General features: G+C 44.3%; 1 protein-coding gene across 3 annotated transcripts in view; it reads right to left on the reverse strand.

The window, feature by feature from the left end:
- The window catches only part of LVRN (laeverin), a 39,129-nt gene extending 16,815 nt beyond the window's left edge, over nt 1-22,314 (reverse strand). For all 3 annotated transcript variants that reach the window (XM_062604475.1, XM_062604474.1, XM_062604476.1), the window contains exons 1-8: nt 21,710-22,314; nt 14,244-14,386; nt 12,830-12,969; nt 10,565-10,691; nt 6,681-6,835; nt 5,243-5,356; nt 511-654; nt 133-198 (exon numbers count right to left, since the gene is read on the reverse strand). In XM_062604475.1, the coding sequence (XP_062460459.1) occupies nt 133-198; nt 511-654; nt 5,243-5,356; nt 6,681-6,835; nt 10,565-10,691; nt 12,830-12,969; nt 14,244-14,386; nt 21,710-22,308 (1,488 nt within the window). In that variant the 5' untranslated portion in view covers nt 22,309-22,314. The remainder of the gene's footprint in view (nt 1-132; nt 199-510; nt 655-5,242; nt 5,357-6,680; nt 6,836-10,564; nt 10,692-12,829; nt 12,970-14,243; nt 14,387-21,709) is intronic.
- Between the last annotated feature and the right edge of the window lie 2,748 nt (nt 22,315-25,062).

Genomic DNA, 25,062 nt, shown 5'->3' on the forward strand with positions numbered 1-25,062 from the left:
ATGGAAACAAACAGAAATATCAGAATTCACAAGAGTTCAGTGAAGAACATCAACAAGACATACAGGTATTTGTGCAGTTGTAATTTTTCAGGCTTATAAATCAAAATGAGGACATTAGCTTTTCTAACTTACAGTCAGTGCTCTGATAAACAACTTCTCAGTCAGAAAACCAGAAAGCATCCAGGTAATAGAAGCCCCCTGGAGTACAAACAAAAAGATACGAGAAAACATGAGTTATAATTGTGATTATTATTGCAATATTTTTTCAAAGTATATTCCAGAGAAATTACTCAGGCTACTCCTATGGTTCATATTTCGTGGAGGTTAAAATTATTTTCACCATTTATTTCACAGACAAACACATCTGCAACATCCAATAAATTTTTGTGTGAAGCAGAAACAATTTTGAATGCCAGAACAACCTACAAAAAGCACTGTAATTCAAAGTTCGTTTCTAACCTACTTAGTTTAGAATATACAAGAAATGGGAAAAATTTTCTATCTTTTGACCTTGCTGTAGGTGATGCTGTCAAACAGAGATATTAAGGAAAATGATCCTTTGATCTTTTCTTCCGTCTCTGACAGTGATCGAACTCCTCTTTCATTGTCTTCCCTTAAGACAGGTTGTACAACATGATCATAAAAGATTTTATCCTGCAAAAAAAAAAGACAAATCCAAGAGAGCTGAACATAACACAGTATCACAGTATCACAGTATGCTAGAGATTGGAAAGGACCTCGAAAGATCATCTAGTCCAATGCCCCTGCCAGAGCAGGAACACCTAGATAATGTTACACAGGTATGTGTCCAGGCGGGCTTTGAATGTCTCCAGGGAAGGAGACTCCACAACCTCCCTGGGCAGCCTGTTCCAGTGTTCCGTCACCCTCACTGAGAAGAAGTTTCTTCTCAAGTTTAAGTGGAACCTCTTGTCTTCCAGTTTGTACCCATTACCCCTTGTCCTATCATTGTTTGCCGCTGAGTAGAGCCTGGCTCCATCCTCGTGACACTCCCCCTTTATATATTTATAGACACTAATAAGGTCACCCCTGAGTCTCCTCTTCTCCAAACTATAGAGACCCAGCTCCCTCAGTCTTTCCTCATAAGGGAGATGCTCCCCTCCCTTAATCATCTTCGTTGCCCTGCGCTGGACTCTCTCCAGCAGCTCCCTGTCCTTCTTGAACTGAGGGGCCCAGAACTGGACACAATATTCCAGATGGGGTCTCACCAGGGCAGAGTAGAGGGGAAGGAGGACCTCTCTCGACCTACTAACCACCCCCCTTCTAATACACCCCAGGATGCCATTGGCCTTCTTGGCCACAAGGGCACAGTGTTGGCTCATGGTCATCCTGTCGTCCACTAGGACCCCCAGGTCCCTCTCCCCTACACTGCTCTCTAACAGGTCGTTCCCCAACCTATACTGGAACCTGGGGTTGTTCCTGCCCAGATGCAGGACTCCACACTTTCCCTTGTTATATTTCATCCCGTTATTCCCTGCCCAACTCTCCAGCCTGTCCAGGTCTCACTGGATGGCAGCACAGCCTTCTGGCGTGTCAGCCACTCCTCCCAGCTTAGTGTCATCAGCAAACTTGCTGATAGTACACTCAATTCCCTCATCTAAATCGTTGATGAATATATTAAATAATACTGGTCCCAGTACTGACCCTTGAGGCACTCCACTAGTTACAGGCCTCCAACTAGACTCCGCCCCATAGACTACAACTCTCTGGCTTCTCTCCTTCAGCCAGTTCGCAGTCCACCTCACTACCTGATCATCCAGACCACACTTCCTCAATTTAGCTGTGAGGATGCTGTGGGAGACTGTGCAAATGCTTTGCTGAAGTCAAGGTAGACCACATCCACCGCTCTGCCATCATCCATCCACCGTGTTATTTCCTCATAAAAGGCTAAGAGATTGGTCAAGCATGATTTCCCCTTGGTGAAGCCATGTTGACTGTCCCTCATAACCCTCTTATCCTTGATATGCCTTAAGATGGCACCAAGGATAAGGTGTTCCATCACTTTCCCAGGGATGGAGGTGAGGCTGACCGGTCTATAGTTACCTGGGTCCTCCTTCTTGCCCTTTTTGAAGACTGGAGTGACATTTGCTTTCCTCCAGTCCTCAGGCACCTCTCCCGTTTCCCAAGACTTGGTAAAGATGATGGCGAGTGGTCTAGCAATGACTTCCGCCAGTTCCCTCAGCACCCGCGGGTGCATCCCATCTGGACCCATGGATTTATGGATGTCCAGATTGCTCAACTGGTCTCTAACCCATTCCTCATCGACTAAGGCAAACTGCTCCGTTGAGCTGACTTCATCTAAGGTCTCGGGGGTACAGGGCTCTTCAGGACTGCCTGCAGCAGAGTAGACAGAGACAAAGAAGGCATTCAGTAACTCTGCCATCTCTGTATCTTCTGTCACCAGGGCACCCATCCCGTTCATCAGTGGGCCTACATTGCCTCTGGTGTTAGTTTTATCTGCCATGTATTTGAAAAAGCTCTTTTTGCTGTCCTTGACCCTTCTCGCCAGGTTTAATTCTAAGGAGGCCTTAGTCCTCCTAGCTGCCTTCCTACATCCTCTAGCAGCAGCCTTATATTCCTCCCAAGTGGCCAGCCCCTCATTCCATGACCTGTAAACTCTCCTCTTCCACTTGAGCATACCCAGCAATTCCCTATTTAGCCACGCAGGTCTCCTGGCCCTCTTCCTTGACTTCCTACGTGTCGGGATGCTCTGATCTTGAGCTTGAAAAAAGCAATCCTTGAATACCAACCAACTATCTTGGGTCCCTTTACCTTCAAACAGCCTTGCCCATGGGATTTCCCCTAGCAATTGCTTGAAAAGGCCAAAGTTTGCCCTGCTAAAGTCCAGGGTTGCAATTCTACTTGCTATTCTACTGGTCCTACCACACAAGATCCTGAACTCCACCATCTCGTGGTTGCTGCAACCAAGGCAGCCCTCAACCCTTACTGCTTCCACCAGACCCTCCTTGTTAGTGAGGATGAGATCCAGCAGCGCTCCTCTCCTGGTTGGCTCATCCACCATTTGCAGGAGGAAGTTATCATCCATACACTGGAGGAACCTCCTGGACTGCGGCTGGGTTGCCGAGTGGTCCTTCCAGCAAACATCAGGGAAGTTAAAATCCCCCACGACAACCACGGCCTGTGACTGTGAGGCCGCTCTCAGCTGCCTGTAGAAGGCCTCGTCAACTTCCTCACCCTGATCTGGTGGTCTGTAACAGACACCCACAACAGTATCTCCCCTGCCAGCCTGCCCCTTAATTCTCACCCACAGACTCTCAACTCGCTCGTCATCTGTCCCTGGACAGAACTCGGTGCACTGTAGTTGCTCCCGCACATAAAGAGCAACCCCACCACCCCTCCTGGCTGGCCTGTCTTTCCTGAAAAGGACATAGCCCTCCATGACTATATTCCAGTCATGTGAGCTGTCCCACCACGTCTCTGTAATTGCCACCAGATCATAGTCTCCTGACTTAACACAGGTTTCTAACTCCTGCTTATTTCCCATGCTGTGCGCATTGGTGTACAGACATTCCAGGGAGCGAGCTGAGCACACCGATTTCACCCTAGGATTATAGGAGGCCTCCCAGTCTTCATCAATTCTGGAGCGCTGCCCCACTGGGGCAAGCCCAGCTACAACCCCATCCCCCTTCAAATCTAGTTTAAAGCTCTCCAAATGAGCCCTGCTAATTCGTGCCCCAGCATCCTTTTGCCTCTGTGAGACAAACCTTTCCCACTTGTCATTGTCCAGACTGGTGCCCTATAAAACCAGCTGTTACCAAAGAATCCAAAGCCCTGCCTGTAGCACCAGTCTCAAAGCCAATCGTTTATGGACTGAATCTTCCCATTCCGCCCCACATCATCAGTGGAAGATGGAAGGAGTGAGGAGAAGATCACTTGAGCCCCAGACTCTTTCAGCATCCGCCCCAAGGCCCTGCAGTCTTTCTTCATCCCCCTCAGACTGCGGGAAGCAGCTTCCCCCTCGCCTGTCTGGAAGACCAGCAGCGGGTAGTAGTCTGTCGGGTGCACCAGGCTGGGGAGTGCCCTGGTGATATCCCTGATCCGGGCTCCAGGCAGACTACACACTTCCCTATGATGAGGGTCAACTCTGCATATCGGGCCCTCTGTTCCTCTCAGAAGGGAATCGCCTACTACAATGACCCTTCTCTCTTTCTTATCAGAGGCAGTCTTGAGGTGCAAAGTCGACCGCCTTTCCCTATGTGGCCTTGTAGGCTGGCCTTGCCCCACATCCTCACCTACTTCTCCTTCAAGATCCAGGGCCTCGAACCTATTACGGAGGGACACCTGGGGAAGCAGGGCAGGAAGGGGGGAGGGTTTCCCACGATGTTGAACTGGAACTCGCTTCCAACCCTTGTTGTCTTTTTGGTCCCCTACCTCTGCGCAACAGCTACAGGGCAGGGGCTGTCTCGGGCCATCCCCCTCTGTGTGAGAGGGCAGGGGGTCCTTCCCCTTCTGGGGGGTATCTCCCTGGAACCGTTCCGACTGGCACGCCAGGGAGTTACTCCACCAGTCGATCTCCCTTTCACACTCCCTGATGATCCTCAGCGTCTCAACCTCCTCCTTAAATTTTGCCACCAAAACACTTATTCTCAGAAGAGAATACAGATCATGGGATTAGCACTAGTAAAAATAGTTATCAATAAACAAGGACCAATCCTTTTTCCCCCCTCCCTTAATTTCCAATGAAGTAAAAGGGACCGCATACCCAATCCACATACAACATTAGTAATCAGGGAAGATTTTACATCTGAGAAGACTGAGCCTGACAAAGACAATTATGGTGTGATCCTCAGGTTAAAAATAAATCAACTCTATTAAGCAATAAGTGAACAAATACTGGAAAGTGACAACCTGTATTGGATGCTTGGAAAAGAGCTTGGACAGTCAGGGGGCAAACCATCAGCTACAGGACCCAGGAGTGAAAGCTGGATTTGCTACATGACAGACCTAGGACAAAATTCCAATTCCTTGTCACTGCAGAATCACAGCTGTCTAGCCATCCTCTGTGCCAAGCTGCAGAAGAGCTCAATGGGATCACAGCAGATGGAGACTCTCCAGGGAACAATCATGACCTGCTGGTCCTTCCCAGGGGAGTTAAATTGCTAATCCCATTGTTTAATTAAATCCCATCTCCTGCACCTTCCTTTTCTTTGTACATGCTGGAACTTTGCTACTTTAGTTTACTTCAGTAAGCGTTAGTACTTACCAGTGAAAGCTTGGGTTCAACAAAGATAGCTCCCAGGTACTCAAAGTAAGACGCCAGTCCCTCATTAAGCCACAGATCATTCCACCAGTTCATTGTAACCAGATTTCCAAACCACTTAAGCAGAAAGAAAAAAATGTCTCCACATCTCTTTGGACTGCTATTTTAATTTTTGCAGGTTAAACACACATACCTATGCTGAAGTAATTTTATTTAATGTATAATAAAATGTTGGATATTCCTTCAGACATTGAAAATGGAGTAGAAAAAGATGCACCTTAGAAAAAGACAGATATTCTGGGCAGTTATTCTTTAATTTCATACCATGAGTATCAATGTCATTCTTTTACTCTATTTAATTTTAAATACTTCCCAATAAAATGTAAATATCTAAAAGATCATTATCAGGCTATGGTTAAAAGAGGGCTTCTATCAAGCAATACTAAAAACATTTTTCCATGCTCTTAACAAAAGAAAATTGTCAAGGGAACTATAAACATAACTGGGGAAACAACCATTTCCAAAATCAGCAAATCCCTATCCTGGCAAGCAATAAAACTTCCACTACAGCTGCTATGTACTCATATTTGGCAGTTCATATTTAACAAAAACCTGATTGCTTGTAGATTTGTATTTTATTTGTTAATTCTTGAAAACTTGAACTACAACTTTGGTTTTAAATAGTGTTTAATTAAGTCCTGACATTTGTTCCATTTTTGCAATAATAACACTTTGCTCATCCAAAGGACTAAAAAGTTACAGACCTTGTCAAAAAGGTATACAAGTGCATTAGAGAAGTTAAACTCTTTCACTAACTTTGTTGACTAAGTGCAAACAGTTGTTGCTCTGGCAAACAACAGTAACTTAAGCATAGTGAATAAATAAGTGAAATTGCATTATCATTCCAAACCCAGTAAGAAAAATTTGGAAAATCTCTATGAAAACTGGAAAAAGGTACAGTGTAAAATGTTAATTTTCTTCTGTCATATCACAGGGTGTTTCTTAAAGAAAAACAAATACCTCTTGAATTCAGACATGCACTACCACTACAAAAGAACACTTATGAACTCCATTAATTCTCCCACCAAAGTACTTACTAAGTATATTGTATTTAGAGAGCACTGTGTCCCCCCTACATCCCTACAGTATTTTCTAGAATGGCATTCAGGTACTGCGTAAGATAAAAAATAAGTAGTCTGTTAACAGTTTGGTATCAATGAGTCCTGCACAGTCAGTATGCAGTCTGTAATATGACAGAACCTGCTTTCAATGTTGATTTATCAGCAGAACATATATTCAAATAGCCTCTCAGTACTCTAGTGCTCATACCCCCTGTTGTCAAGTCACTATTTCTCTTCTAATCATCAGTGACCACAGCATCAGCAACCAAAAGGAAACAACATCAGAGGCAAATAAATGTACAGAATATTTTACCACATGCCTGGTGTCCTAGCTCATGGGACACAATTATGGCAATCATTGCCTTTTTGCTTGTGAATTTATCACTTGGTTGGTACATCAATGATGATTCTTGGAAAGTCATTAGCCCCCAGTTTTCCATAGCACCTGCTCCAAAATCAGGCAGTGCAACCAGATCTAAATTGAGTCAAACAGAGACAAAAAAAAAATGTACTTTTAAAATTTTCAGGAGTAAAATGTTCACATGATTTTAATGCTCACTCTGGTCCAGCGTGCAATTATAAAATACTACATCTTAGTGGTTCTTTGTGGTATTATGGCAACGCTCATGCAAGTGGTCTGTGAAATTTCTTCTTGTTGTACATTCCACCTATGATGGCTGCTCCTTCACGAAGCCATATAATAAATTCCTGTGAAGCCCAGATCTGTACTGTGTCTTGCACATCCAAATGTTTTGAACAAAAACGAAGGCTGTATTCTGCCAATGCTAGGAGAGAATATATTCAGTTCTGGCTGTCAGAAATCTTTTTCTGTTTTAAGTTTCTCCTGTGTTTGGGAAAGATCATACTCACCTCTTTCTTAAAAGACAGACTAGGGACAATGTGGGCCCTCTCCAGAAGCTGTCAGGAGAGCTGGCTACCCTGAATTTGGAGAAGGCTGAGATTCTGAATGACTTCTTTGCCTCAGTCTTCACTGGCAAATGCTCTGACCACACCAGCCAAGTCTTGGAAGGCAGATTCAGGGACTGTGAGAATGAAGACCTCGGGCCCACTGTAGGAAAGGATCTGGTTCGACACCATCTTAAGAACCTGAACATGCACAGGTCCATACGACCTGATGAAATCCATCTGCGAGTCCTGAAAGAGCTGGTGAATGAAGTTGCTAAGACACTGGCCATCATACTTGAAAAATCATTGCAGCCAGGTAAAGTTCCCAACAACCGAAGAAAGGGAAATATGACCCCCATTTTCAAGAAGGGGAAATGGATGACCCAGGGAACTACAGACCAGTCAGTCTCACCTCTGTGCCTGGCAAAATCCTGGAGCAGATTCTCCTGGAAGGCATGCTAAGGCACATGAAAAACAACAAGGTGCTTGGTGACAGCCAGCATGGCTTCACTAAGGGGAAATCCTGCCTGACCAATTTGGTGGCCTTCTATGATGGGGCTACAGAACTGATGGACAGGAGTAGAGCAGTTGATGTCATCTACCTGGACTTGTGCAAAGCGTTCGACACTGTCCCACACGACATCCTTGTCTCTAAATTGGAGACACATCAATTTGATGGATGGACCACTTGATGGATAACAAACTGGCTGGATGGCCACACACAGAGTTGTGGTCAATGGCTCAATGTCCAGCTGGAGACCAGTAACGAGTGGTGACCCTCAGGGATCGGTGTTGGGACTGGTCTTGTTCAAAATCTTTGTGAGAGAAGACTTGGGGGTGTTGGTCAATGAGAAAATGAACATGAGCCGGCTTCAGTGTACTCACACCCAGAAAGCCAACCGTATCCTGTGCTGCATCAAAAGGAGCATGACCAGCAGGTTGAAGGAGGTGATCCTGCCCCTCTACTCTGCTCTCATGAGACTTCACTTGGAATATTGTGTACAGTTCTGGTGTCCTCAACATGAAAAGGACATGGAACTGTTGGAACAAGTCCAGAGGAGGGCCATGAGGATGATCAGGGGACTGGAGCACCTCCCCTATGAAGATAGGATGTGAAAGTTGGGGCTGTTCAGCCTGGAGAAGAGAAGGCTGCGTGGAGACCTCACAGCAGCCTTCCAGTATCTGAAGGGGGGCTATAGGGATGCTGGGGAGGGACTCTTCATTAGGGACTGTAGTGACAGGACAAGGGGTAATGGGTTAAAACTTCAGGGAAGTTCAGGTTAGATATAAGGAAGAAGATCTTTACTGTGAGGGTGGTGAGGCACTGGAATGGGTTGCCCAGGGAAGTTGTGAATGCTCCATGCCTGGCGGTGTTCAAGGCCAGGTTGGACAGAGCCTTGGGTGACATGGTTTAGTGTGAGGTGTCCCTGCCCATGGCAGGGGGTTGGAACTAGATGATCTTAAGGTCCTTTCCAACCCTAACTATTCTATGTTTCTATGATTCTAACATTCTTTCCTAGCAACTGATAAAAATAAATAAATAAATCTTGCTCTTTTGGCTCTGTCAGTAGAGGGATCCTTTCCACTCTTATCTGAAAGGTGCCTTAGAAACATCCTCTCTTTGTTTCCACAGTATGGCTGTTACCTCTGTAGTCCCCTTCTGACTTACACACAAAGAACAGTTTTGCAGTTCAAATGTCAGGGCTGGACGAAACATCAAAGAAAGATATACTGTATAAACTCAGCCACAAAGAGCAAAATTTGGAAAACTTATGCATTTTGGAAGAGCATTTTGGAAGCGGACACAAGCTTGTGCTCCAACTAGCTGACCATGAGCCAGTTCCAGTCCAAAAGCTAGGCAACTAATGTAAGGGTGGTGCTGAACACAAGCAAAGCTAGACTGCATCTCAGTGGGGCTTATTGCCTCAGGCTTACCTAAAAATGTATTTCCTTTTCAGTGGGGCAGCCCCCACCTAACCAGCTTGGGGGAAGAGAGATCACTTATAACTGCATTAAAATCAGAAGAAAACAAACCCTTAAATAATCCTTAATTTCATAGTTTGAGTTTGGAAAAGAAGTATCCACAAGTAGCTATTTTGGTTGATCTGATCCTGTGGATGTTTAAGCAGAACTTCAAAGAAAAGTCTGTGGGAAATCCAGTTTGTATTGCATGACATTACAGTGGGACTGTAATGGTTTTACAGCACTTGAGAAAGTGAAATCTTACCTTACAAGAACCCTGCAAGAATTTCTTCTACTTCAATTTTGTAAGACTTTTATACTAATTAATTAATGTATTGACACTGCTGCTACAGAGAGGAATACAAGCATGGAGCAGAATTGTCTACAGCCCTTGATTTCTAAGATAATAAAATCTAAAGTGATGACTGCATATATTACATTTTCCGTAAAAAACGTAGTGAGTAATTATGCAAGTTACTCTATACACACTGGGAGTTACTATATTTACACAGATGAAAATTTATTTTATTTCAAGTGCTAAGATGCAGGTCTGACAAACCAGCAAAAATGAAAGGAGGGAAATTCTTCCCCCAAAGTCCTTCTATCTGCTAAGATCATGGGCAGGTCCAAACCTCATTTTAAATAAGAACTGCCTCTGTGCTCTCAATATTCTACCGATTTGTATAAAGGAGCATGTTTCCCCATAATATTCATCCTGAAGCCCTTGCAAATCCAAGTACAAGTAGAAGACAAACTATACAGTAGAACTACATAAACCACGTAATGGCACCCTTTTTTTCTAGACTGAAGCTTGATTTGACATACCTGATGACCATTTTAAATAGAAACACATGTTTTCCTGCTGGAGTGGTTTTTCTGAGGAGGAATGTGCAGGAACATGCAGCCAATTCACAGGTAAAACAAGAACATACTGAAGAAAGCAAGGAATGCTTTGGGGGGACATGGGTTACAGCAAGCACAGATTTCCTAGGAGGACATAAGGACTACAACACTTGCCTGGTATGGTCTATACATCCCAGAAATAGTCATGTAACTGAACAACTCTTTTCTATCCTCTTTGTAGTCTATCAGCCCCTCTATTAGGAAATGATGGTTTAAAAGAATGAGTGCGATATGAAGGTAAGAGTTCTAATTTAGGAGTAAATAAGAGCCATGATATGGAAAGGAGAATTCAGTGGGAGAGCTTAGGTGGCTTTTTTTTCCATGAATGTGGTAAGCCATAGAAAGAGAATACTGCAAAAGAATGCATTGCCTCTGTGAACTATACACCACCAGCAGGTATTTCTGGTCCATTTAAGAAAATAAGTAATCTCACCTGTCTTTGGCAGAGGATAGCTGACGTTAAGTAAGTCTTCCAGAAATGAAAATATTGGGCCTGTGATATTTAAAGCATAGTCAACATACCCATTTTTAACTGCCTCTTTCCGAGCCCAAATACGTATCTGCAATACAACAAGGAAGCATTATTTTAGACATCCCTCATATTTTAATTTTCTTCTCTTCCGTAAGTCATTGTTTGAAAATGCTGTCTGCCCACAACACACCATACAATGAAGTTTTTAATGAAAAAGATCCCAACTCAAGTTTTGCTAGACCTAACAAAATGGGGCACAGAGCCTAATCCTGCTAAAATCTAGGAGATTTCCAGTATGTCAAAAGGGCCAAGATTTGAATCCAACTATAAGCTGCTGGAACAAATGGACTCCTAGTTTTTCTTTTATTAAATGGGAAATGCTGTAAAACTATTTAGAATCACATATCTTAAGCCAGTGTTTTCCATCCAGTGAGTCAGGGTGACAAACCTTCCCACTCATTCCCTGAAGAGAAATGGATGTTCAGACAGCGTTTGCAGTCCAAACATACACATTTCTCAAAATTTCACAGCCTGAAACAGACCACTGGCCTCCCATTGTTGATGGAGAGAGCAGGCAGCATGTGAGCAGATGACATCTGTACCTCTGAGTAATGAAGCCAGCAGCAGCAAGCAAAGCTTTCCCCTCCCATCTTCATTTGCTTTGTCATGGTACTGAAAAGGGCAGCTGCTTGCCCACGGTAATGGAGTACACTGAGAAAAGGTTTATGTCTCTCTCCATCATGTACTTCCGGATGTGAGATCCCCTAGGTGCCTAGCAGCTCAAGCACCCCTGCATTTCTTGCATCTAAATGCAATACGTGGTCTCACAAGAAGCTGCACAGCCAAACCCTAACAGCACAGTTGGAAAGCATCAGGATTTGATTTACAAGGGAAAAAATAAAGCATATTCAGTCCGTAGAGTATCCTCTGCCTCTAAGCCTCTCTTTTCAGCCAAGGCTTCAGAAGGAGATTCAAAGACCAGATCACTTCATTTTGCAAAACCTAAACACAGTGGACAGCTAACTATCCTAATCCTAGCAAAACCTAAATACAATGGACAACTAAATATCCTAATCCTAGTATGAGTTTTGAGTTACAGTACTGGTATTTCAGCTTATGAATTACTTACCAGAAATGACAAAACAGCATAAACATGCTCACACAAGTACTGCGGAGGCACAAACTGACCATCTCTGTCTGAAACCAAGGAGCAAAATGCCCTCTCCCCTTTATCTCACAAAAGGAAGAGTTCAGTTTTCCATCTGAGAAACGCTTGAATGCTATGATTTGCTAACTCCTGTCACTATAGATCAGCCCAAGAAAAAGGCACCACTGAGAGCCTAGGCATCCAGCACGTTCTATACAGGGGACAGCAGGTATGACATACCAAGCCAAATCTTCACTTTAAAGAGGAGCTAATAATGTGCTACGGTCACCTTCACACTGTCCTCTCACCCTGTCCCACCATTCCTCAGTAGGATGACAGTGAACTAACCATGAAATTAACACTGTGCTCTCATTTATTAACAACAGCAAGTATATGCTAGCCTTAATAGCTTTATTCTTATTTTGGAACAACTTGATACATCCTTTCCCTATTGACTTTCAGCAAAAGAAGGAAAGTGGAATACCTGGTGCCAATGGAGTAGATTTTTTTACGGCTTTCCTCAAGAAGCTTTGGCCATTGTAGTGTAAGAGCAAAACTGAATACTCACTGATTAAGAAGCTTCAAACACAAAACAGTTTTGGAGTCTAAGTGTCCACTGGAGAATAAAAGGTTAAAATACTACATACAAAATGCTTGGAGCACAGTATTGCTCCTAATAATGTCATGAGACTGCTCCTCAAAGGGCCTTGAAGAACAAGGCATTGAACTTCGGATAACTTTTTACAACTAAGACAGCTAAGAAGATAAGCAGACCCTGAATTATGACCAGTACTTTCTGCAGAATAGATGCTCCTGAAGTTTTAACATACAGAGCCCAAACCTACTTGTGGAATTGTATGAAACTAACAGAACAGGGCAAAAAACTAATTATCCTAAAGGAAAGCTTTCTGCAGAAATATCTGCAAGATAAATATTAGCAGTTTTGCTACGTAAGCAAATAAGTCTTGGAAGGGAAAGCATAGTTAATTTCTTTTATATTGTCTATACAGCACATGATGCACTACAGAGCCAGCTTCTGTTGTTAACTGCTGTAATGTGTTACGCAGCCTTATATTTACCTTGTTTCCCCGCTCGGTTCTGGTGACATAATCAAAATCACAAATCACAAAAGCAGTCAAGTAAGTTGACATTTTCAGCGAAGTGTTAAATTTGGTAACAGTCCACAGGCTTCCATTTTCATCCTTCATTTCTGATACATCTAGAAAAAATATCAGACAGATTCAAACCATTGCTCTTCCACAATAAACAAGGAATTTTGTGTTTTCTGCACGTTTTTTTTATATCTCTCTTTGATATACTTTATTTCTGCACTAACTCCACATGTTTCTGGTAGAAGGCAAGCAGCCAGACTCATAGCTACTGCCACATATCAGAGTCGTGACCTTCCATGCAAAGGCCAAAAATCCACTCTTGAGCTTCTTAACTGAAGTCTTGGAAGGATATCAAACTGCATCAGTTTGAGGATGTGGGCAAACTGTAGACAATTTATCCCATGCTGCATACCTCTCTGCTGCATAGATCATATGATCTATTGTGACGGAAATATAGGTCATGTGTGCCCAAGAATTATGAAATACTTTATCAGGTACTTTCCTTCTGAGTAAGGTGGACATGGACAAGATTCCCAGAGGAAACAAATGCTTCAAACAGTTCTCACAGACATCCCACCTATTGTGATTCCTAAGTTACATAGCTTCCATGCAAATCTCATAAAACTTCCTTGCTATGGCTGAAAATTATTTAGGGGAAAAATAGAGATTCATAGCACTAAACTGCAGAAAAAAGCAATTAAAAAGGAGGCAAGAGATCCATGAGATTTCTCTAAGAACACTAATTTACAGAATTTGTTTGGAATCTTATACTCCCCATGCATCCCACATGAGATTCCAGCAAGGGATATAAGGAGCATCTCCAGAGGCTGAAAGTCTTCTCATTTTTATTTTGCAGATACCCAGGAAGCTAAAGTGTCCCTACCTGGTAAAACAATTCTTTGTATGTTGTAAATACATCTTAAAATCTACTTAGAATGAAATGAATCCCTTAATACCACCATTATAGGCTTTGCATACTGGGACTGCTATTTTGTTTTAAGCAGATGTCATGCAGTAAGACAGACACACTGACTAAGCAGTAAATGCCAGGAATCAAACCCCATGCAGCCTCCAGCTATCAGAGGAGAGCACATCACAACTGGAAAACTATGGCATTACTGCCATCAGAGACATTAATTAGGAATAACTGTTTCTAAATTTTTTTAAGTTCACAAGCACAGATTTTCTGTGCGTTTTCAAGGTGTTAGCACATGGACAACAGAACACTGCTGTATCAGATGATATAATCTGTTACAGAGATATATATATATAGATAGATAGATAGATAGATATATAGACAAACTACACCCCTTCTAAAAGTAGTTTAGGAAAAAAACACAAAAAACAAAAAACAAAACATGTCTACTTGCTTTTTACTTACCAATAGCAGGCATGTTGGAAAGAGCCACATAGCTGGGGTCATGGACAATTCTGATATTAAACGTGGCTTTCATGGCAGGTTCATCAAAACATGGATAAACCGTCCTGGCATACGTTGGTTCCAGCTGGGAGGCAATCAGCATACTGTGTTAAAAATAAAAGTATGATTAATCCAGCATGCTAGTGCTGATAAAAATCATAAAGTGCATAAAAACATGAAATCAGGAAATGCAAGAAGTGAATCACACAGATATGCAGATTTGGAAAAGGTGTGGTTATTATTTAAGTCCCTGAGGAAATCGCCATGCCCAACAGACAGATCAGTTTGGATGCTTCTAGAGAAAAGCAGCCTTTTCTAAATAGGACTTTCTGTTTTTTTTTTTTCCTCACCAGCCTTTTCCAGATACCAAATGTTAACTATTTGAACTTTTCTAGTTTGTTTATTAAGACAGAGTTGATTAATGAAAGTTTTGCACACAACAGGCTAGTGCTCAAAAATGATACAATGCCCATCTTTAATTTCATAATCAGGATCTCTCTGTACACCTGCTCCTCTCTCTAATGCATGTACTCTTATTTTAATAGGGCATTTTAATAAAAAATTTGTAATAACTGTTAGGTAACTCCGTATACCAGTACTTGCACACTTTTCTCAGATCACATAAAGAACCTCAGTGAGAACAGCACCAATGCTGACCCAGTGCCCTGGCAAGCCCAGGAAAATATTCAAGAGGACTCTTTTCTACCTTGTGCTCTGGCACTTTGCCTCACTCAGAGCAGAGCTCTGTGACACACAGTGCTGGATGCAGTCCTCCTGTTTGAACTAACTGAACTTGGGTCCAGGCAGATGCTCAGCAACCACGCCAAACCAAAGTTAATCCTATTGTGTGAGGCTATCAATGAGAACTTGGCACCAAATCCAAAAAAACAGGTGTGGCTGGAGACTGGGCTGATGAACAGCTAAACTGCATTAACAGCAGCAAATCCAACTACAAATCAACCACTTCGGACCATAAATATGGGCAGCCAATAGGGTCCATTGAGCTCTTCATCTGTAGCACAGTGGTGATCTCCCCTTGTACAGGGACATCCTTCCAGGTTACCCCGGAGGCTGAGAGATCCCTTTCCTGACACCAGGCATCAGTGGGTTGGTAAGTGGCATTTTCTGCAGGCATATAACATTTAAGATACATATAGTAAGCTCATTCAATATTTTCTGTATCCCATACTCACTTTAAGTGTAGTTAATATCACCAGTCCATCTGTACCTGTTAAATATTTTACATACTTAAATTTACTGATTAGAACTCAATAAACTATCTACCAGATCTAACTACCTACTACTGAGTGATCTCTGACTCTTCTGCAACATCCACTGGCTGGAATCAAAAGATAAATGACCGTGTCCCACGGCCAAAGCTGGGCTCTTCACAATAGGATATCTGTACTAGGAATTAGGAAAAATACACATGCAGTGGGTCTCAAAGCTCCATACCTGACAGCAAGTAGTAGCCAGCAGCTGAGCATGCCAGAATGGCATAATCTCCTGTTTCAATGACCTCAATACTATCACAAGGCTAGTATTTTTCAGCTGTAGTTGAGATGTTCCTTGAAAATGTATTCACACCAGGTCCACAAAGGCTTATGTTTAGCACAGAGCCATCCCAAATGAGCCAGAAGCCATCAGGACAACACCCATACACTAAGTAACAATGTGTAATAGTCAGAACTGCACTACACTGTGGAGTAACAAGTCTGATCTACCCTACAAGCACAGCGTGACTGCAGCTGTTCGTGATCTGTAGCACTTAACCATATCTGAAACCTAAGGTTCCATCTGTCAGCAGTGTTTTTCACTGAGTTCCAAAGGACAGCTCTAGGAGCCTTTTCTTTTGCAAGATGTTTGGCTATTGCCATTTTAATAGCTGTGCTATCTAGCCCTGATCAAAGCTGATCTAATCTGCTCAGTGCTGAAAGCCCTGCAACTAATCTACACTACATCATCCTCATTGCTGATGTTTGGGAACACAGTATCAACAAGACAACTGCAAAAACACAGTATTCTCAAAACACGGTACATTTTGCATTTAACAGACGTCTCTGATACTGTACCATAACACAACTTAATGACAATTCAAAGAACACGTTGAGCACATGTTGATACACGGTGACTACTGGGACAACAATATCTACTCTGAAGTGAGGAATGGCCAGCACAGTGTATTTGCCTCCTGCCTGTCAGCGCAGGAAGATTTTCTTTATGGACTTGATTCCCTGCAGAGTCAACTGTGCCAGCCACCAGCTGCATTCCTGAGTGCAGCTGAAGCTCCACCTGAGACAGCAGTATCACCTCCTCTCCTCCTTCACCCTGTCCAACAACAGGAAGTGTCTGAAACTTCTGCCAGGGCTGCACAGGAGCAGCAAAAGCAATCGGTCACTTCACTGAGGGAATCACCCGCTGAAAATACCCTATCTCTTTCTTCCTGTGCAGCCGAGTGTGATTTTGTGCAGCCATTAGTTCTAGGAAACACTGAGCAACCCCACAATTGCAGATTACCCCATACTGTGCAGTTTCCTGACCCAGGAGGCTCTGTACCAACAGAAACGGGTGCAGACACTGGTGCAAATCTGCCCACAAGAAATTCTTGTTCAAGAATACCAAATAGCATATATTGGGCAAAAACATCATGAGAAGAAAGAAACATTAAGAGGGACTAAATGTTATTTTTCAGCAGGACTCCAAATAGGGAAAATGGGAATGTTTCTTGCATCTTACACAGATCGCTGGTGTTTCAAACACACATTATCTCATATAATTTGTCAGAATGAGTCATTGTTGGCACTTTTTTCTTAGTTGTATTGTTGTGGGTTTTTTTTTTCGAGGCGAAGGTGTTAGCATAAAATGAATTACTTGCAAACTTTTTTCCACACTGAAATATTGTAACAAAATAAATTACCCAAAAGGAAATTAATTTTTTTTAAAGCCTAACACTGCCTAAGTAGATATATAAAGTCTTCTCTTAAGCCTACAGTTTCGTGCATATATTTCATTTTCTTCTTTCATAAGTATCATATGATGTCTCCTTTCCCTAGTAAAACAAAACTGAAGCCAGAATACTTTTAAAAAAAGAGAAGCAAACAGATAACAGGCTCTGTTAGCCTACATATTTGACAATTTACACTAAATGGGTTTTTTGTTTGTTTTTAAGTTAGTGTCTAAAAACAAGCACAGGAAGATGAGGAATGCATCCTGTACAGGACATTAACACCAACTGGACACTGTTTCAGTTGATTTAAAAAAAAGCTTAATTATTGAAGAAATGTTTTATGTTGATACAAAAAAGGTTATTCTTCTAAAAAATGCCTTCTCAGTGACATAACGTTATTGTGATACTGATAGCATAATGGGTATTTGTGTTAATATCTCGTATAACTGATTTCTTCCACTTTAAAAATATGAAGCATTAAACTGTCAAACCAACCCTGAAGTGGCTCAAAGTAAGGGATTTTCACAGTGAGCAGAAAGAATCCTGTTCTGTCCTCAACACCCAGACTGTTTTTCAGGTGAACAGTGCGCAGCACGAATATGCAGCTCAAGAAAACACCAAACCTGTTACTTGCTCTGGTCTGTGCCTTTGGTGTTCTTACCCACCAATTCGTACAAAACAGAAGTGTTTCAGAAGATTGAAGAAGGTTCCAGAATAACTGTATTGATGCTGTTCTAATTCTCTTTGCCCTCATTCTAGTAATTGGTGCCGAAGCAGCTGATAAAAATCATCACAAAAACTGTGTTTGATTACATTTTGGGATGCCTGCTAATACCAGCCCTATCCAGGCAAGTATTTTATACAAGTTGCATAGGACATGTGCAGAGTGGTTACTGAGCAAGATTCTCAACAGATTTTGAAACACTGCTGTGAACAGTGACATACAGCATGCACTTTACCGTACACACCACATGAATACTCTAACCCTAGAGTAGCATATACAAGGTTACTCACAGCAGTACAAAATTTGTATGCAGAATGATGCTACAACAAACCTCCTGCATCATGTATGTTTGAGCTCGCGCTGCTAGAGAAGAAGGGCAGAGGTGGTTTCTGTATCTTTCTGCCTACACAGATCCTGGCATGGACTCTTCCAGCTGTATCTAGAGTACAGATTCCCCATTTCAACAGGAAAGCATTCAAATTTATAGTGCTGGTGACGTGGGAGCATCCTCCTTCTTTACTTCCTTCACTCCTCCAACCACTGCAGACATGGGCTGTGCACTATGCATAAAGAGTGCTCCCATTTTTTAGAGTTTTCTTTTGTGTCTCAGACCTGATCAGGTGCAGAGTACAAACTATTAACTACAGTAAAATCATCTGCAGTTATCAATGATCAAACTGATAAAAAACAACTTCCGTGCTGGAAAATCAGTGAAGTTTGGGCTTTGGTTTATCCTGTTTTCCACAAAGGTGACGTTAGCACTTCTGAAAATAGCTGTCTCCGCAGCCTTCCCACACCACCTTGTTGGCGTGTTCCAGCTCCAGCTTGGAAAGAGGACAGGGAACAGCACTTTTCATCAACTTGGTAACTCTGCCAGTGTGTCAAGAACCATCGCGATACCTGACCAAGATAAAAAGCCTGTGCCAGATGGAACAAACATTCCAGGGACTTTGCTTCCCTTTAGGACTATTGAAAGCTTGCCCTCCTCTGCTTAAACTGTTCTGAAACATGAGGCACCCAGTGGTTCCACAAGCACCAATTACAAAAAAACACTGAGACTTCTAGTGCACGCAGGAGATACAGGAGTATTTATGACCACAGACAAGCAGCACATTATCCGTTAGAGCTGGTGGTTTCACTTAGGTGCTGCAGTCAGAAGCTGTCATAGGAACCAGATCCCAAAGGTCTGATGGAGCCAGGTTCAAGTCACTTGAAAAGAGCTACAGGACAATCAGCTGGAGATCCTGGTTTCCTCACAGGACAGTAACTAGCTTTGTACTGAGAGCTGAAGGGCACTGAATGTTTATAAGTGGCTTCTGATCTCTATAATCCATTAGAACCCAACTTTTTCCATCATTAAAAGCTCGCTAGAGCTTACAGACAGTATTCCTCAAAACACACCTCTTCCATAAAACAGGAAGGCAAAACCCCTTCCCTATAACTGGACCCCATCAGATTAGGAAATGGCTGGTAAAGTGATGACTTAATTCTTAGTGAAGGAAAAGGTAACAAGATACTGTTGCATACTCCTGATTCAGAGAAAGACTTTTCAAAGCAGAAAAGATATTAAAAATCTATTCAAGAATATCAGGAATGTGGGCAGTAACAAGTAACCAAAACAATACATTACATCTGGAGTCAGTGGCTTTCCTTTGATTTATTTCAGTGGCTAAACACCACTGACACCTCTTTAGCCAGACTGCAGTCTCACATTTAATTAGTGCTTCATTATGAGCTAAGAATGAAACGGAACAATTGTCATAAATCCTCTAAACAATTGGAAACTGAAATATACACATTATTTTAATGATTTAAAAGTGTTTCTCTCTTATTTTCTACTGTGGCAGCACAGCAGACAATCGCTTTCGTTGTTGTTTTTTCAGATCCTCAAGTTGTTTTTTCAGATCCTCAAGTCTGAACCAAAAAACATTATAGTCTAATTCACTGTTTCTTAGATAGGACTTGATTGCATGAATGCAGCACCAGAGAGCACACTGACACAGTATTAAGTAGCTAAGTGCTTGTTCCTTTCTTACTTATTTGGATTTTTTTTTAATCACGTAAATTACACAATAAGTTCTGGATTTTCCTTGGCTCAAAAGTTGCACAAAAAATCCTCTGAATAACAGTCAGTAAATGAATAAATAGAAACTGAAGAAAACCAGAATATATTTCCTAAATATACTTATTACCATACTGCATTTTTCAATTGGGCTAACCAACTTACATCCTTTTCCTTAAAAAAAAAAACCCAATGTCTGCATAAGTTAAACTTTCCAGATGTGGCAGACAGTGCTGTCAGTGAAGATTTACACAGGCGCTGGCACATGAAAAGCCAACTCATTGAATAAAAAAAAAAGTCCTCCTCCACCTCAATAAAAACTATTATTCTTGGTTTCCTATTATTATGGCTCATACAGGGACTTATATATATGGATCTTGCAGGTAACTGAATAATTCCTGCTTGAAAAAGTAATCTATGAACTGCCGAGATACAGTTTATTTTAGTGGATTCATTGATAGGCTGGGAGGCAAGAACATGTGAATTTTAACTCATTTTCCTTTTGATTCACTGATTGCTGTTCCTCAACTATTCACTACACCTTTAATTATTAAAAGGAAATAATTTTAAAATAAGCAATTTATCTGCCTCTTCTCTAAACATCCTGTCTTCTACTGGAACTATTTAAATCATAATCTTAAGTTTCACTTTTCTTTGCCAAGTTTCACATCCAGAAGTTTATAATGCAATTCACCTTGAGAATATTACCAATAAAGAAAAATTAACAAGGAAACATTATTCCGAGGGTGAAAATATGTTTTAAATGATTGGTAAACTCACAGTACCCCAGTGCTGATTCCACAGTTCAAAAGAAAAGGAAAGCATCCTAACAGCACTCACTAAGGAAATGACTGGTTGGTTGATGACAGCTAAACAACTTCATGTACAATAGCACCTACCAAGTCCAGACTGCCTAAAGCAGCCACCATCCTACTCTACCATACTTCTCAAACTGCATGTGGTCAACTCATGCCCAAACACACATCTGAAATGCTGGGGTTTAGATAAAGACGTGCTCCCCACAGACACAGAGGAGATAACAAGCTGTCACTGCTACACTGCCATGTGTGGGGCAAGACTCTCAGCTGGACTGCGGTTCCCAGGAACAGGGTGTTGCTGCCCATCAAAGACACAGAAAGAATGACTAGAAAACGTTGCTTCCCAGTGAAGATACTCTTTCCTCTGCCAAAGACAGACCTCTGGCTGACAGGCCCTCAGTAAACCCTCCAGACTAACTTCTGAGCAGCAGCTCCTCAACGGCCCCTCCAAACAAGGAGGTCTCCACAAACCATCTCAGCAGGGGTCTTTCCAAGCCGGCGTTGTGAATAAACTCGGCTGCTGGAGGAAAGCCAGGGCAACCTTGCTGGTGCTCTCTGCAGAGGAGAGCGACCACCACGGTGCACAGCGCTGACAGGTAATCTGACCTTTGCAGCCTGCGATGTGCACCCCCGGGGAGACGGTGCGGACTGTGCACAGCCCTTGCCCCGTACAGGGCAGCCCCGCCGTGTGGAGTATCCATCTCTCGCCACCCAAGGCAGCGAGTGCCGCTCAGCCCCGGCACCACTGGACACGCAGCAGCTCCCAGGGTCTTGTCCGACCCCTCCACGCCACGGGTGGCCCTGCAGCGGAGCCGAGACACCGCCCGTGCCGTCGACGGAGGGGCACGGGGTGCCCGGGCGGCCGCAGCAGCCTACCTGCTCATTCCCTGGTCGGTGTACCGGGTAAGGAAGAGCCCGTCGAGGTCCTCCTCCAGGCGCCCCTGGAAGCCCAGCTGCAGCACGTAGCGGCGCCCGGCCCGCAGGCGGCCGCGGAGCTCCAGCACCGCCACCTCGCCCTCTGCATCCAGCCGCAGCCCCGCCACCTCCATGACGGCGCCTGCCTCGGACAAGGGGCCGCGCACGACGGCGGCTCCGCGACTCCGCAGGCCGGAGCTGTGCAGCACCGCCGCGTCCGTGTCGTGCAGGCAGTGCACCGTGATGTTCACCTGCCCGCTGAATGCGAACGGTCCCGCCTGGCCCGGCCGCACTCGCGGCCACAGCTCAAGGTCGTAGTGCAGCGGCAGGAGGTTTCGCGGCAGGCGGCGGCCGGACGCGGCAGCGTGAGCTTGCTCCTGCGGCGCGGTGAGGCTGGGGGCGGTGGGCGACGGCCGCGGCGGCCGCGGCGACGGCGGCTCCTCCTGCCGGCAGCGCCCGTAGAGGGCGGCGAGCGCTAGCAGCGCGGCCAGCAGCGCCAGCAGCAGCGCGGCCAGCAGGGCGGCGGCCCTGCGCCCCACGTACAGCCCCTGCGCACCCATCGGCAGCTCTGCTCCGTCGGCCGCCCGCCACCACCCGTACTTACGGGGCGCGCCTGAGGGCGGGCCGGGCTAGGGGAGGTGGTTCTCCCCTCCCAGGGAAGCCGCTCCTGGGAGGGCGGCTCCAGCGGGGTGGGCAGCCCGGGGACGGGGAACAGCGGGCTGCCCCCTCCCCATCTGCTGAAGCAAGCAGCCTGCGGGGATCGCGACGGCAGGCAGCCGAGCAGCGGCAACTGAAGTCCCGGGGCCCGGGGTTGGCGATAGTGCTGGATGGGGTCCGGGCCAGGGGATCGCCGGGGAGCAGTGATAACGGCACGGCCTGACGGACGCGTTGCACACACGGGACGGCGTCGGCAGCCCCCAGCGCTCCCCGTCCGAGGCTGGGTGCAGGACAGCGGCGTGGGGCTGCCGAAAGCAGCGGTGGCAGGGCCACAGTCGGTACGGGGCTGGCGGCTCCCGCGGGAGCGGCGACAGGGGGGAGAAAAACACCAAACCCACAAATACTTTTTCACCACTGTGGCAGGAGAAGGATGAGGAAATGGGGTGTCACTGAAGTATGCAGTGTTAGAGTGGATCGGCTCTTGAGAGAAATCTAAGTGCTAAACAGTTCGGGAGAAGACGTCCAGTCTGGAAAGCCTCTGGCGCGTAAAAGGAAAAAAGTACGACCAAAAACCAGTGGGTTCCTGACAAATCGTCCTCGTTTAGACCCGCACGTCACTGCATGGTTCAGTTGAGGCTATCAATATCACCACGCTGTGCGTTCGTAGTTAACCCCATTACAATCAATAGGATTAATCCCGTGTTCCTAGGTATGTTAAACACATACTTAAAGGTTTTGGCGCATTGAGGCTGGATGGCCATCAAGACTGCAAAATTGAGCCTTTGTCACTGTGTAAAACTTGCCTGTTGGGCTTGTTCAGTTGCATCTCATCTTTCAAATAACTGAGCCATGCACCAACAGGAGCAGTAACCAGGAACAGTGGCCCTTGTGTGCTATTGCCTCGTTTTAATCTGGACTACAGCAGGTCCCCACTCCCCATTTTTTTTTAATGCACTTCCTTCCCCACTGTTTTGAACCCGAATCAATACCTTTGGGCTTGTATTTCACACAACAGCCACCCTCAGCACCAAAACAGCTCTGCAAAATTGAGGCATTGGATTAGCTATTACAGTCTGGTGTGTTGCCAGAGTTGCAGCTAAACCAACTAAAGGAAATTCACCTCAATGACCTAATGCCAAAGGTTATCCCTTCAGCTGATACATTTGTTAATTGGGAGAGATACCTTTTCCATGGTCCTGTACAGAATACAGCTATTGCTTTTCTCATGCTGAGCACAGCAGGGCTGGCTGCTACAGGTCTAGGCAATAGCTCTGACCACTGAACAAAGAAAGTTTCTGATTCCAGCAGAAGACCATAACCTGTTGTTTTCCCGTCACTTGAGGGATGGGGAGATCCCCTCTGCCAGCCTGTCCCTCTGGTTCTGGGCTCTCCCACTCTTCTTGCCTCATCTGCTGCCTGCCCCAATGTATTTGCTGCTGTTAGCCATTAGCTACCCAACAGGCTGTCTTCTGGCACTGGCCCATCTTCTGCTGCTTTCTTTCATACAGTTTGACTTGCAATGCTTCTGTTTCTGTGCTTCTTGCTCACTTTGTTCTCATTTACCCCAGTCTTCCCCACCCATGCCCTGGGACCTGTGTCTGTTTCTCTGGTTCAGACCTCTGTACGCTTTGCACTCCACCCACCATCGCTTCACCCTTATGTCCTTGCACATGCCTCACATACCTCTAGTCTTCATCTTGCACATCAGCAGCTTCTCCCTTTTCTCTTACCATGTTTTGTAACATCCATTATACTGCTCTTGTATTAAGACCTCACAACAATCTCTAACAAACTTCTTGGAAGTCGCTGGACCTGCACCCACACCACAGCCCTGATGAACTAACTGCCCTCGAACAAGCATGGCCTGCTGCATATCACTTAGAAGACTTCACAGAAAATGTTCTCAAGCTTTTAGGAAAGTATCTCTTCCCTCTGTAAGTCTGAGCAGCAGTTTTTGTGTCCACAGAGTTGCTCCATTCCGTGGGAGTTCTGACACTACAGAGACTGGGTAAGGTGAATGATCAAGAGCTGCCCAAAGATGCCAAAGATTGGGGATGAAAAGGCAGTGCTGCAAAGAAGGAGGTGACAGAAAGAAGGATTCACAGAGTGCAGCAGTATTCCTGAGGCAAGTGCCCAGACACTAGAAAATTATGGAGGAATTCAATGCCCTGCTGTCCAAATGTTTTTCATACACTCTCGATATTGTTCAGTAAAACCATGCTAAACCCTTCACGCCCTCAAAACAAAGCGCAGGCAAAATCAAAACTGTGAGGCATCTCATGCCACGCCTGTGAAAACAAGCAGGATTGCTCACTGATCAGCCTGTAAGTAGTGCAGACCCCACAGGAGAGTTGTCTTTTTTAATGGTGCCGGATATGTTTTAAACTTTGCAGTTCATATCCATAAAATACACTTTATTTTCTCTTGTTTGCAGTGGAGAATTCAAACCTGCTGCTTTCCTCAATTAACACACAATAAACCCACAGCAGTTATAATTTACAATAAATATTTTAAGAACTGTTGTTTAACTACCTTTTCCTTCCAGATAATTTCTGGCAGTTACCTTATAACGTGACTGGTGGGTGATGGCTTTTACTAGCCCACAGCTGTGGATCCCTCTCATCAGAGCACACACATGCATGTGTTTGCAATGGGAA

The sequence above is a fragment of the Pezoporus occidentalis genome, unplaced genomic scaffold, assembly GCF_034315485.1.
Source record: "Pezoporus occidentalis ecotype Australia unplaced genomic scaffold, CSIRO_AGI_Poc_V1 ctg86, whole genome shotgun sequence".
In the NCBI taxonomy this organism is placed as follows: domain Eukaryota; kingdom Metazoa; phylum Chordata; class Aves; order Psittaciformes; family Psittacidae; genus Pezoporus; species Pezoporus occidentalis.